At 44.2% G+C, this 14568-nt stretch overlaps 1 protein-coding gene across 2 annotated transcripts in view; it reads right to left on the bottom strand.

Annotated features, from left to right (window-relative positions):
* Nucleotides 1-13492, bottom strand: part of soga1 (suppressor of glucose, autophagy associated 1) — an 80587-nt gene extending 67095 nt beyond the window's left edge. For both annotated transcript variants that reach the window (XM_035644548.2, XM_047330912.1), the window contains exons 1-3: nucleotides 12121-13492; nucleotides 7376-7477; nucleotides 6915-7037 (exon numbers count right to left, since the gene is read on the bottom strand). In XM_035644548.2, coding sequence (XP_035500441.2) covers nucleotides 6915-7037; nucleotides 7376-7477; nucleotides 12121-13086 — 1191 coding nt within the window. In that variant the 5' untranslated portion in view covers nucleotides 13087-13492. The remainder of the gene's footprint in view (nucleotides 1-6914; nucleotides 7038-7375; nucleotides 7478-12120) is intronic.
* Nucleotides 13493-14568: the final 1076 nt, after the last annotated feature.

Below are 14568 nucleotides of genomic sequence, written 5' to 3'. Positions count from 1 at the left end.
CAAGTAGTAGTAAAAAAAATATCACTCAAATGTACTAAAATAACTGTCTGTAGTAACATATTTCAAACCTTTTCTACTGTAACATCCTCCATGGTTCTATATATCGGAGGGTTTTAAATTCCTGGGAATCATTAGCTCCTGATCTTTGTGGAGAAGGAAGACTACTCTCCATCCCTGTACAGAACTTGTAAATAGTCCCAAGGATTCTTTTTTTTTCATTGAGGATGTTTTTCTCATTTTATTCTTTTTTTGATACATTGAACAAACCAATGCTAACTTATCATTGTCTATTTATCATCTTCAAATGATCAATATTTGTATTTCCTTATGGGTGATTATTCTGACCTAAAGCATAAAGTGGTAGTTTTGCTGAAGAGATACGATGATTATGCAGACAAACACATTTAACCCATGTATACAATAATTAATGACACCTTAGAAGGCAAACACATTTTGAATTCTCATCTCTTTCAATGTGCATCTGCATTGTGTTTGCCCTGCAGAAGCCTCAAATTGCATCAGTTCATCACAGCTCTGTATTTTGTATAAGCGCTGTCATCGCTGCAGCCCAAACGAATCACTTTACTAACTCAATTACAATGTGTCAAATGCGTATCAGCATCCATTGAATCTCCATATCGTAATTTAAGATTTGCGATTTAAAAATTTTAAAAGAATAAGAACAGAAAGAACATCATTACAGCATTCCAAATCGGCAGTCGTCCTGGTGTGCATGTTTAGTGTTAATGCGGTCAACCTTTTTGACATTCGTTCAAAAGGCGTCTCAACGGGCGCTTAGAGAACGTTACATCACAAGTAATCTGCTTCGTGTCTATATATAAAGCCATTATGTGGGAAAAAGAGAGAGAGAGACAGAGAGAGAGCTAGTGGCGTGACAGCTGTTCCAGTACGGGATGAGATCCATCTATCTTTGGAGAGAGAGAGAGAGAGGGAGGGAGGGCGGGAAGGAGGTAAGTGACAGCGAGTGATGGAATGTGATGCATTTCCACAATCCTTGGCATGTTGTCTGGCAGTTGGAAAAGTGTGATCTCCCTTCCACTATCATCAACCATTGTCGATCCATCCATCTATTCATGCATACATATATAAAGACATCTATCCAGTGGTGTAATACAATACTTTATATGATAGTTGCAGTATTTGCAATTGCTGTATTACTTGACAGTACCAATTACTCTCTCAATGAGAGAAAACAATAAAACGTAAGATGGTTGTGGAAACAATGCCATAACTTCCAGTGAGAACTTCAGAATACTTATTTTGTCGGCCTGCAGTCCTGAACAAAACATATTCAATATCCATTTATATAAAACTGACAAAAGCAGCAAATGGTCTCATCAGAGGAGCTGGAAATGGTAAATGTTTTGCCTTTTTGATTGACTTATGACTCAAAGGATTCAATGACTGTCTGGGCTAGTCAAGGTCAAGTTCTGAAGTTCCCTTCAAACTGAAATTGTGTTCACTTGCGATCTAATAAGAGTGATGCCCAAAGCCAAAGGGTGCGTTATTGTCCAACTACATTATTTTGTGGAAGTTACAAGTTATCTTACAAAAATGGCTGTTCGGGACTGAAACGTCTTCCCTGTGGGAGCCAAGATGTTCAGAGAGACAGCAGCAGCTCTTTCCCACTCTGTATTTAGTTTGGGGAAGTTCACACTCTCAAAACTCCAGTAAAACTTGTGTATAATAATAGTGCATTAATCAAACCACTGAGTCGGAGTGTTTTTCTCAGGCTTATGTTTTGCACATATAACATTCTAATTATATTTAAGAAATAAAAACATAGAAATAATGATATAAATCATCCACACAAACATTGTTATACGTCTACAACTTTGTTTTGTACTGACAGAAAATAGATAATCCTTTGCCAGAGCTCGCAGAGAAAATGCATCATCATCTTTGCCACACACACACACACACACACACACACACACACACACACACACACACACACACACACACACACACACACACACACACACACACACACACACACACACACACACACACACACACACACACACACACACACACACACACACACACACACACACGGAAACCACAGTTCCTACTGTCAGCAGGGGGGTAAACTCGCATGGAGTCAGTTCTTCCAACAGCATGCATGACACATGGTCCATAAGTGGGGGCTTGGATCTGTGTGTGTGTGTGTGTGTGCGCGCACGCGTGAGGTGTGGGGGTTACTTAACATATGGAGATGTGGGATGAGGCTGGGTACTGGCCTCGATGAGTGTATACCAGATACTGCTCTGATCAAATGAGTGTGTGTGTGGGTGTGTGTGTGTGTGTGTGTGTGTGTGTGTATGCGCACGCGAGGATAAGACCTTCAGAGTCAGGACACTCATTGCCCTTTGAGTGTTAACACGTAGTTCTCATGGTTTTATACAGTATTATTGAGTCAAGTATTATCTCAGTTAGGCTCCTGGCAACTATGAGTCTGTGAGGGAGCAAGACAGGAGGACGGTTCTAGAGTGAAGCAAAGAGTGTAGAGACATATGCTGTGTAAATATTATACATAGCACTGTAAAGATGTCAACAGTAGTCAGTGGTCTCTCCTTATTTGGACAACCAGGAACCAGAGTGAAGACTCCCCTACTGTTTTGCATTCTGAGCTGTGCTATGCTAAACACCTCTTGAGTCAACTCTGTGCTGAAGGAAAAGATACTTCTGATCTGACACCTGATTAACAGCGACACATATTCTCCAAATTGTTCGAGCGTGCCTTTAAAAAGTTCAGTTCAGTCAAATAACAATTAAACATATTTTCTCACTTGTCATCTAGATGCTTTTGGTTTTGTATGCCAATATTTTGTGACACTTTCCACTGAAAATATTTTAGTGTAGTATATACACATTAAATCCAAGAGAGCAACACAGCTTTCTCTTTCCTCACTTTCAGTTTTTTTGGAGACTATGTCTATCAACATGGCTGGAAACCAGCTTAAATAGAAAAAAAAATTTCCTTAAGTTTCCTTTACTAATTAGTAAAAAGAAATCCTCAACATGCTGAATATATTAAGTGTTATTGTCCTGATATTTACAGATGAAAATCCAGATGAAAAGACCTACAGTTCAGAAGTGTCAGACAGTTTATATAGTCGGCCCCTTATGGAAAACGCAGGACTGCGGTGTTGACATCATGAGAATCCTAACAACTATTTCCTCTGTGCATGAGTGTGTGTGTGTGTGTGTGTCCAGATGTCTATGGCCTGTGGGAATGAGAGCAGTGTGTGAGTGGGACAGGAAATGACATCAGTGATTCTCATGGACATTCTGATGGATATACACCCCATGAACTCCTCCAAACACACACATACACACACACTCGCACAGTCACATGCAAGATGAAACTCACAAGATGTCGCGGACAAGAGCATGTGACAAAAAATTTTCACAGACAAACACAATTACAGAGACACTTTTTTCTGTTTCACCCTTTACTTCATGTCTCATTCTGTCTTTTCTTCATCTGTGTGTAAATATATATATATAACTCTCGCTAAAGGAGCACCCAAGGCCACGAGAACAGTGTGACAGAGAGACAGGAGGTGGAGAGGACACACCCATACGCGCAAGTGTGTGTGCACATTTGTGTGCGTTTGCATGTGAGTGAGTCATCAAATTATGCCCTTAAAAGTATCAACAGCAGTTAAGCCAGTTACTGTTGTAAAGCTTCTCAGCTCAGAGACAAGTTCAGCAAGTCAAGGTCAAGTTGGACTCACACACACACTGGGAATGTCCAAGAGTGACACTTCAAATCAAGACAAACTGACTGTAACCAACTCGCCCCAACTGTGACATGAAACATTGTCTTATTCGTGCTGATTGCAAAAGGAGTGGATTTATTATAAAGTCTGACAGTCAGTGTCATCAAGCAGCAGTTAAAATGCAACCTTTGTGTGTGTGTGTGACGACATAAAATTAAGGGGTCGACCGATGATGGGTATCAGCCATTTTTTAAGCCGATTTGCCGATGTGCTACTTTGGCTCTGGTGATGGCAGTGATTTCCTTTTTTTGTATTGTTTGATTTTAACCAAAGAATGATCTCATGACTCACAGGTAGGACATAACAAGCTTAAGAAGCTGAGAGAGCATCATCTGTTAAATGTTAACAGTTGGTAAGTTGAGGCAGAGGGACATTGAATTAATGTTTACATTCAATTTAAATAGCTTAGTGCTGTTTAATGGTGCAATACACAGTTTGATCAATCATAATTCTCTTTATGTGACTGTGTTATAGATACAGGAGGAATACACTGAGCTTTAAACAGTCTGACCTGCTGGACATATCACATATTAAATGATCAAAACATTGACACCAACATAATACACTCTTCTGATAGATACAAATGTATCTATCAAATGTTTCATGCTAAGACTTTAGCGTGAAGCTGTGGTGATGATCAGGGTGAGCATTATAGCAATCAACTATTATTTCTTAATTATTGCCTGCAGTTACATCACCGGATCAACGGTTATGTAGATATTTAAGAACAAATAAGTCTTTTAATCCGTATTTTGAGTGAACCTTATGCAAATTTGCATCTTTAAGACTGTTATGAGCTACAGCACTAGCGTTTAACACCACAGCAAATGGTATCTTGTGAACTAACGGATGATTTTGTTTTTCTGTGACTAAATAGCTAAGTTGGACAGTTTTCCTGGTGTGTTCTTGAAATGTAGCTTCTCTCACGTACTTTAGAAATCAGACGCTTTGACAGCTGCTACGCTCGAGTATTAGTACTTGAGTTTACAGACGGTCAGGCTGCTCAACTTTTTATATTCTGTGCTTTTTTTTTTTAACTGCTGTTATAGTGATTTTCCAGTAGAGCTGAATCAGTGTTGAGTCACAGAGGCAGGAGTGAGGGTCTGTTTTTATAAGGCTAAATGATAAAGCTACCAGGATAAACAGAGGAGTGACTGTGGGAGGCTGGCAAAAGAGAAGCTTAGCATGAGCTTAACACACACATGCACAAACACGCACGCACACACACAAACACGCACGCGCACACACAAACACGCACGCGCACACACACGCACGCACACACACACACACACACACACACACACACACACACACACACACACACACGCGCACACACACACACACACGCGGCATTCTGTAACTCGAACCGCCATCTGAGGGTTTGACCCTGTCGGCAAGAAGACACAATAAGCCATGTGTGGAGGGAGACAGTGAGGGTCAGGTTTGTCTCCTTGCAGTGTGTTGTTTTGTTTTTTCAGTTTCCTGAAATGATCTCTCTTTTGCTAATGCAGCTGGCAGATGCAGACTTGTTTTTTCTCAAGCCGTTTCTTTCTGTTTTCCTTGATTTTTGTACCCTTTTTGTACTTCTCTCGTCAAGTCTTTTTGTTTTCTGTTTTCCTCCAGTCACATCATCCCACTGTTGATTGGCTTTTTTTGAATTTTCAAACGGTGACCACACCCTCTTTTTTTTCTCCCCCTTTCAGTCTCGACACACTCTCTCAGACACAGGATGCACGCTCATCCGTTTCTCCTCCCTCCTTCCATCCTTCCATCCGTCCACCCCTTCCTTCCAAAACAACCAGATGGTGAGACAGCGGTAAAGAGAGACAGACAGCGACAGCAGGCGAAGAGCCCTCTCTCGCACACACACTCTCTTAGAGCGTATAAAGGCCTCATTGTATCCTCCATCACATGGAAAACGTTGGAGGAACTCCGCGAATTTGACAGTGTTTCCACAGTGTAGGGTCAGTGTGACAAAAGACAAAAAGAAACACACATGCACACACACACACAGAAGCTTTACTCTGAACTCAGTGCGTTTGTATGAAAATGGCCTTCATCAAGGATTCCGAGGGGACTGCGAGGACTGGTGTGTATGTAGACTGTGAGGGACATTAAGTGTGTGTGTGTTTGTTCAAGAAACATTTGCTTGCTGTGTATATGTGAAGCTAATCTTTTGTGGGGGTTTCTTGAGTGAGCGAATGATCGATCTTCGACCGATGCTCCATTAATGTGGCGTTCAGTGTTTCCAAGTTACTGTGACAATTGGCCCACATTTAGCCTACTGTATATTTTAAACAGGGAAATTCCTTAGAGAAATTAGAGGAAGCCCGACCTCTCCACTGTCTTGTGACAAAATACATAAACAAAATCAAAAGAGCAAGTAGAAGCAACTATTTGGACAACATTGGTTGTCTTTTTTTTCCCCCTGCTGCGTCTGACTTAAGTCTGGTCGTGTCACTACTGACACATAAGATTTTTTTTACCATCCAGTTCATTTCCGCTAGCTGTCAGGCTTGCTAGTTAACCAACTAGAGAAGTAATAATGCACTAAGCCCCCCAGGTAGGAACACAAATTCAGGGTTTGTTGTTTCAATCTTTTTTAAACACAATTGGGATGAAAATATAAAATGAGGTGTAATAGGAAGCTTTTACACAAGCAGATCTTTATAAACGCATAACTCAATGTTAAAAAAAAGCTCCTGTCTCCTTTTGGAAAGATGAAGAACAAATATCTATATTTGAACATTTCTATGATTCCAGAAGGACAAATATTTTTTTAGCAGAAGCTGAACTAGCTTGCTGTCTACTCACCTTTGAGAACAGTTGGGTTTTTCGTTTTGATGTTTGTGTTTTTATTGTTATAGTGTGTTTGTTGTTCATTTAGAGACTAGAGGCAAAAACAAGATAACTTACTATGTCATGGCTCCATTTAGAAAATAAATCAACTTCAGACCAACACCAGTGGTCTAGCTAGCAGCCACACCATAACATCTTATTGCATGAACCTCACTTTGCTGCCTGTTACGTGTAATAAACTTTTATATGAAGACAGTTTGTCTCCAGCTGTGACACACGTAAATATTTCACACAGAGGACACTCACTTTGACGTCTTGCTCCAGCGTTCGTATTAGTTCTCCGTCCACCTGCCCTGTCTGAGCCACGCGGAGAGAGCGCCGCTCTGCCTTCCTGAGCCGGTATTGCAGGATGCGGCAGGTCTTGTTTGCCTGAAAATCAAACATCGTAAGGCTCGGGGATCTTATTAAACTATCTTTGTTGCTTCATTTTACGTTATCGTTTGCCTTGCAGCAGCCATTAAAATACACGAGAAGACATGTAGTAAACAAACAAATAAAACAGTAGAGCAAGATTTTTGTTCGGAGCAGCTTGAGCCCTATGTGTTGTGAATGAAAAACTGAAATTCTTCCTTTAAAGTCACCTTGAAGATCCAAAGCGTACCTGGCTTTACGTGTAGCACCTCCTGCATGAAATCATGAGGTGCTACACAGATCAAAAAAAAAAAAATGTAATCCCAGATTCAATAAAAAAGATTGTGGTCACGAACCTGCTCCAGCTGTTGCCGTAGCTCCTGCAGCTGGTAGACGTCGTCTTCCATGTACATGTCCCTCATCTCCAGCATCTCAGACCTCAGCTCCTCCATCTCGTCCTGGACACAGTCACGACAAAAGAGAGTGCATGAGGACGTCATATACAATAAATGCTGACGGCACAGATATACAAGAGCCAAAAAACAGGTCCTTTAATGTTTGATAGCAGTCATTCTTGCAGGTCAATCCATCCCATCGATCACTGGCTCACTGCCATTAACATTTCCACATCTTTATCATCCGCGTCACCAGGATAACCATTACAACAATTAGTGTCCTCGAAGTGCTATGTAATATTCTCTCAAGTCACATACAGGCGTCATCAGAAATGGACATCTACATGTGGTAAGGAGTACCGAGTAATATGATATGACACTGTATTGATTCACCTTTCTCTCTCGTACCCAGGAGGTAGCACAAATGAGGTCAAAGGTCAGGGTCAGGCAGTTAGAACAGATAATATTACCTTGAAGGAAGATAACAGTCAATGTAGGGAAATGCAGTCTTTTTAGAGAAAAGGAAATTCCTATACTGAAGTTGACATTTAAAATACCACTCAAAATATGCCAATGAATCCGTATGATTAATTTACACAAATTTAATTTTTTTAGAGAGGTTATCTACCTCTCAATTAGACATAATGGAGATAAGTAATTCATTTCAGCTTGAGGGCATGAATTGCATCATCCCTCTGGATCCTTTTAAAGGTGCAGCTCTTTCCTTTGCGTGTGTCAGCAAGGAAATTAAGATTCCCCCTTCGGAAGAAGTCTGGGTCACGGGGCCTTGTGGGACAGTGAGAGACGTGTTACACAGTGGCGTGCCTTTGTGTGTGTGTGTGTGTGTGTGTGGATGTGTGTGTGCATGTGCGTGTGTGTTGTATGGGGATAGTAAAAGGAGTACAACTGGCTGCAGTAGTAGTGCCGTCATAATTTACTTTAGTGGAAAATGTGGGTCAGCCTCTGCAGAGCTCGGACTGTAGCAACAACAATGTGTGCGTGTGTGTGTGTGTGTGTGTCATAAGAAAGAAAGTGAGACAGGGAACAACAATGGTTTAGGGTGTGTCCATGTCTCCCTCAGAATAAACAGTTTGTGTAGGAGTGTGGATGATGAACATGTAAACGATTAAGGTACAGTGTCTGTGTGTGTGTGTGTAATATTGAGAAAGACATTTGTTGATCAAGCAGACAAGCCTGCAGCACAACACTGACTACTGTGTTACACATCTGCAACACAAAGAAAGAAAAACAGGGGGACATGGGAAAAACAGAGCATAAAATACATTGTATCCTCACAGTCACATCTCTCTGACAACAGAGAGATGTGACTGTGAGGACACAAAGCGAGGGAATCACAAGTTAATGTGGCGAGAGACTGCAAGACACGCAGGCGCTCAGCTGACCTTCTTTTCACAGCTAACTAAAGTAGAAGAGGAAAAGAAGGTTCGTATCATGTGAACCACCAGCCGGTCAGGTCGGGAGAAAGAATCCGCCAGATGTCAGAATTCAGTGAGCCAGATGAGATAATGTTGGAAATAAGAGCTCATGCACATCTGCTGTGTTTTTTCTTTTTCTTCCAATGTGTTTTGCTGTTAATGAGTGAAAGGAAGGACAAAATGACGAGGCGTGCTCTTAACATGCAACAAGGACACACAAACTTCCCAGATGTGTTCATTGCTGTGATTGGACCGTTGGAAACTTGCTTTGATGACGTCATCATTGGACACTTGCTGTACAGGATGTTTGCAGCGCTTGCGCAGCTCTTTTAGCCAAACGCCTGCTTATTTTGACGCCAAGATTAACTTCTGATGATACCGTATCTCAGAAATTATTGAGAATATTAACAACGTTCGATGACACAAATATGCTTGTTTTCGCCATTAGAGTTAGGACCATGAAGACTCATTCTTCAGCCAATAAGCCAGAGACTGTTAGCTTAGCTTAACGCAAAGAGTGGAAGCAGAGGGTACGAGCCGACCCGGCTCTGTCCAAAAATAACAATATACAGCTACCTACAACGTCTAAATCTCAATAGTAGTCAGTTATAATAATAGCTACTGCACGAAATAATTTTGAGCACTGGACAGAACCAGCCTGGCTGTTTCCCCTCTGTTTCCTCTATTTTAGCATCAGAATTTCAAAGTATTTTTTTAAGGTGAGTTTATTAAATGGGTACTGTAACATCATTTATAGAGATCACAGAAATACCTCAGTACATTCACCTTTAAATGTTGTACTGTAGATTGCTAAAATTCTATGACCAAAGCAATTCTTTGCAGTGTAAAATTCATCTGAATATTAAGGTAGAAGAGTAAGCAGGCAGTAACAGTCGTCTATGTATCTATACAAGGCTGCGCAGATGCTGGGCGGTTATCTTAAATTGCAGTCACAGGACAGACATTCCAGACAAATCAGGTCCACAAAACTCGATCTGGTTCAGCTCTAACGCAGCTCTGCGGTCGAGGCCTACGTGTACTGAGACCTAAAGACATAATTAATGAGATTTGAAGAGCTGCTGGTTGTGAACAGCTGCAGCGGCAAAGAGTACACACATAAATACGCAGTGCGTGAGCCTATAGGGGAAGACGGACGGGCCGGGGGGATTACGGTATCCACCGAAAGACAAGGAGGAGGAGCACTGAGGGCAGAAACTGAGATGGAAATTGGAAAGTGAGAATTACATTGGGAATTTAGAAAAAGAGATTGAGAGAGAGTCTGACGCCCGAGCAGCGTGTTGCTGATTACAAACCAGGTGTTCGACCTCACAGCTGCAACAACCACACTTCACGGCAGGGGCCTCCCATAAGGCTTTGGGGTGGTCTAATGAGCACCGCAGCTCTGTTGCATGCCCGCCTTTATTTTGAGTCAACAGCACGCGATGGCAAATGTGCACCAAAGAGGATTCGCATGAACAAAACACAACAGGAAGATCTTTCTGGCCATAGTTAAAATAAAGAGGGAGAAGATACTGCTCGGTTTTATGGCGACACCACATGCACTCAAGATTAGGGATCTGAATGATTCTTTCATTAACCAATTAATGAATTTTCGCATTCAATCAATAGTTGGCTCTGTAAAAACACCAGAAAACTGTGAAGAAATTACCATCACAGTTTCCTCCAGCCCAAGGTAAAATCTTCAAATGTCTTATTTGTCTGACCAGCAGATCAATACTGAAAATGAATCACTTCATTTGAACTAGGGACATGTATAACACAAGAGAATTCACACATTTAGGAGCCCGGAACCATCAAATGTGGTTCTTCAAATTGCACATTTTGTTTGATCAAGCTGTCCAAAGTCAGAGCTATTCGACTTCCTGTGATATAAATTGTTGATTTGTTTTGAATTTCAGCATGAAAAACATGACAAAAATGATGACATAATCATCTAAATTACTTTTGAAACCCGGAGAGAGAAGGTAGGTAAACGGGATTAAATGCTTTTCTCACATGGTCCCTCGCAAATAAATATTAAACTATGTGCGCAATTCGTTTACAGTATGTCCATATGCATCATGTTTTGTGTTTATAGGAGCAGCAGGTCGGCGGCGGCTGTGCTGAGGAATTGTTTCAAATACACAATGGAAAAAAAAGGTGGTGACCATGACCAACAACCAACAGTAAAACAAAAGTCAAAACTCTCCAACACAGTTGCAGAGCTCCGTGGGAAAAGAGCGGGTGGCCCTCCTGTAGGGGTGAGTGCTGTGGATCAATCACCTTCCGCAATCAATCTCTGACAATTATTGGCTTGTCTGGCCGCTGCCGGTTAGTGCTTAGGTACATGCTAATGTAATTGATCGCTCCTAATCAATCACTCTTGCAGGCAGCATGGATATGCCTGACCGGTGGATCGGCGCGTATCCCCTTTCGCCGCCTGCAGACACGAGGCCGCTGAGAAGATGCCTTCGGTAGCAAGAGTCTACTGACACACAATCCCACCGTGGCGATGCAGCGATGACAGTCTATTGTTTCGGTGCCGCCGTTGCCAGTGGTACATCAGAAGCGAAATTTCAGTAGAAGCAGAAAGTCAGGACCCACGTTTCCTTGAGTATTTTGCCCTCGTCGAGGTGGAGAAGACTCAACACCCAGGACACTGCAGCAGATCTCCACTAACCCACTGCCAGTCAAATCACTCGGGCCGAATTAGCGGCAAGGGCAGATTTCACTGCATTCTCCAGATGCAGACAACCCCTCAGGCTGCTGAATGATATGACATCCTCTGCTCCATCATGTGAGCAGATGGAAAAACGACAACAACAAAAGACGACTGGCAAATGATGCCGGAGAGCCAAACAGCGTCTGACCATAAATGACCACGTCCGCATTATATCCAGGTCTTTACAGCGTTTCACACTTTGTCTGCTGATACTCAGCATGAAGCAGCGTCATTCTGTGGCTACTGGGGGAGCAGACTCTCTCTATTCATGACATCTTCCCTGTAGTGAGTGTAGGGCTTGGACGGCGTCCAAAGGACTCTTCACGCACTGGCAGACGAGACGGAGTGAACTGGTGCATACAACTATCTGGCTTTGCATAATAGAGATGAAAAAAACAGTGATAGGGGTATTGATCATTATATATATATATAGATGCTGTCAGGCATCAAACACATGTCCCTGGTGCAGAATCCTATAGTCTATTTGAATTGATCCGGGGAAGCACTTGCAAGAAAGTTAAAATCACGACATTCATATTTGGACTTACTTTGAGGTAATCGTTCTCGGACCTCAGCTCCTCTATTTCCCTCACAAACTCCTCGTGCATCCCGTCCACGAACTCCTCCGTGAGGTCGGAGAAAGCCAGAGAGGTGCTCGCCGGCACCCTGCTGTCAAACGAGGTGACCGAGCGCTCCTCGCCGGGGGATATGCTCCCTTCCCCGGTCTCCGCGCCCAGGGAGAGCCGGTCCTTCTCCGCGGAGGACCAGGCGGTCTTGGCGGCGGCGTGTTGGCCAACTCTGTCCGGCAACGCGCCGTTCCGCAGCGGCCTGTCTCCGTCCGGCCCGCCGCCGCCGCCGCCGCGGCTGCTCCTCGACTCCGCGTCGCTGCTCGCCGCGTCCGTGGAGTGCTTGTTTTCCTCAGAGGCGCAGTCCGACAGCTCGGAGCTGCTGTCGGTCGGGGAGAGCTTCCCCGCGGCGCAGCCCGAGTCCTTGGACAAATCGTCGGATCCTATGCTGGCGTCCGACACCTTCCTCCGGCCGCCGGTGCCTTTGGCCGCCGGGGACTTGGACAACGCGGCGGAGGAGGAGGGTTTGCCCGCCGGTTTGCCACCGCCGCTCCTCTCCGCCCTGCCGTCCTTTACGGCCAGACCTCCCGCGGGGCTGCGCCTGGAAACGCGGCTGCCCAGGTGGATGGCTCCGGGCTTGACGCTCAGGGTCGGCGTTCCAATGCCGCCGCGGATCTTGGTGAGCGACCACCCGGGTACGTCCTTCGGTCTGGCCGGCGACGGGGCCCGGTTCACCTTCTTCTTGCCGCGCGGCTGAGCGGACAGCGCCGCGGAGAGCTCCGCCGCTTCCGTCGGGGGGTCGTGCCGCTGCTGCTGCCCGCCGTCCGAGCCCTCCGTCCCGCCTCCGCTGTCCATCTTCTGCCGGAGATGGAGTCTCCGTTCCTTGGGCGAGGCGAAGACGAGGTGAGTCGGGGAGTTATGGACATCAACCTCCCTTGTTTTTGTCATTCATTCCGTTCGGGCCGAAACCAGAGGAGCAGAAACGAATCCTCCCGAGTCGGGGCCAAGCGGCGGCACCAGTCGCGAGTCAACGACTGCGGAGCGACACAAAAGGAGGCGATCCTCGCTCCAGCCTCGACCGGAGCCCCCGGAGCCCAGCCGGGCGAGGAGGCAGGAAGCGAGGGAACAGACTCGGAAGCAGGAAGAAAAGAAAAGATATGATCCCCTTCTCCGCGGTGCGTGGTGGATCTATATGTGTATGTTTTTGTTCCGCGGTGTCGTCCTCTCTCTGCTCTTCAGTCTCCGCGTCGATGCCGTTCACCGGCCGGCTCCTGCTCAGGGAGGTGTGGGTGAGAACACAGAGGCAGGGGGGTGGATGTGCTCTCTCTCCCCCTCTCTCTCTCTCTCTCTCTCTCTCTCTCTCTCCGCCCAGATAACGGGATGCAGTTCTGGAGGAGAGAGAGAGAGAGAGAGGGGGAGAGAGAGAGAGAGAGAGAGAGAGAGAGAGAGAGAGAGAGAGAGAGAGAGAGTCATGTCTGCAGCTCTCTGTCGCCACCACTGCAGTTCATTAGAAAGAGACACTCGGACCAGGCAGAAGAAAATAATAATGTGCATGGATGTTATGAGAGCATGATTCATCGTGGCTTTATGTGTAATGATAACATGAAACAGCTGCACTACACTATCTAAGTATTTCATGTGGACCATGCACACACACACACACACACACACACACACACACACACACACACACACACACACACACACACACACACACACACACACACACACACACACACACACACACACACACACACAGCCTCTCCCCCATCACTCCATTTACTTGATTGTGCTAATGGAACCCGCTGCACACACCGTCAGCATTTATTATTCATGTTTATTTTTTCCTGTATAGATATTTACAGCTTTTGCACGTATATCACGGCATTCACTCATTTGCAACCCGCATCCTCACAAGGGCTCTTCCAGAGGTTCAGGACAACACACACAAACAATAACAAAGCCACAAACAACACAAGGCTTTATGCTGAAAAAAATATCTATCTATATGGGATTGGCAATCAAAAGTAACAATTATAATTTTAAAAAAAGGTCAAACAATTTGCATCCTGACAATTAAATGTCAGGGAAACTTTGTCTGTAGCGCCTTGAAATTAAATTACTACTAAATGAGTGTTAATATAAGCAGAGTGTGACTACGTTTTGCTACAGACTGAACAGAGAAGAAAAGACGTAAATTGAAAAAAAAACAATGATTGATTATTATTCATAGTTAAACACTGTCTGCTATAATAGACGCAGTGTTGTGCATTTTGAAAACAGAACTACAGTCTACTACCCGGGCATGACAGTTAAGTGTCTTGCCCAAGGACACATCAGCATGTGGACTTGTAGAAGCTAGGATCGAACCGCCAACCCCCGGGTTGATGGACGAATGACTCTACCTGCTGAGCCGCAGCTGCATGTCTG

Source organism: Scophthalmus maximus, chromosome 3, assembly GCF_022379125.1.
Source record: "Scophthalmus maximus strain ysfricsl-2021 chromosome 3, ASM2237912v1, whole genome shotgun sequence".
Classification (NCBI taxonomy): domain Eukaryota; kingdom Metazoa; phylum Chordata; class Actinopteri; order Pleuronectiformes; family Scophthalmidae; genus Scophthalmus; species Scophthalmus maximus.
Note: the sequence above shows the minus strand (reverse complement) of the source record. Positions and strands in the feature narration are given on the sequence as shown.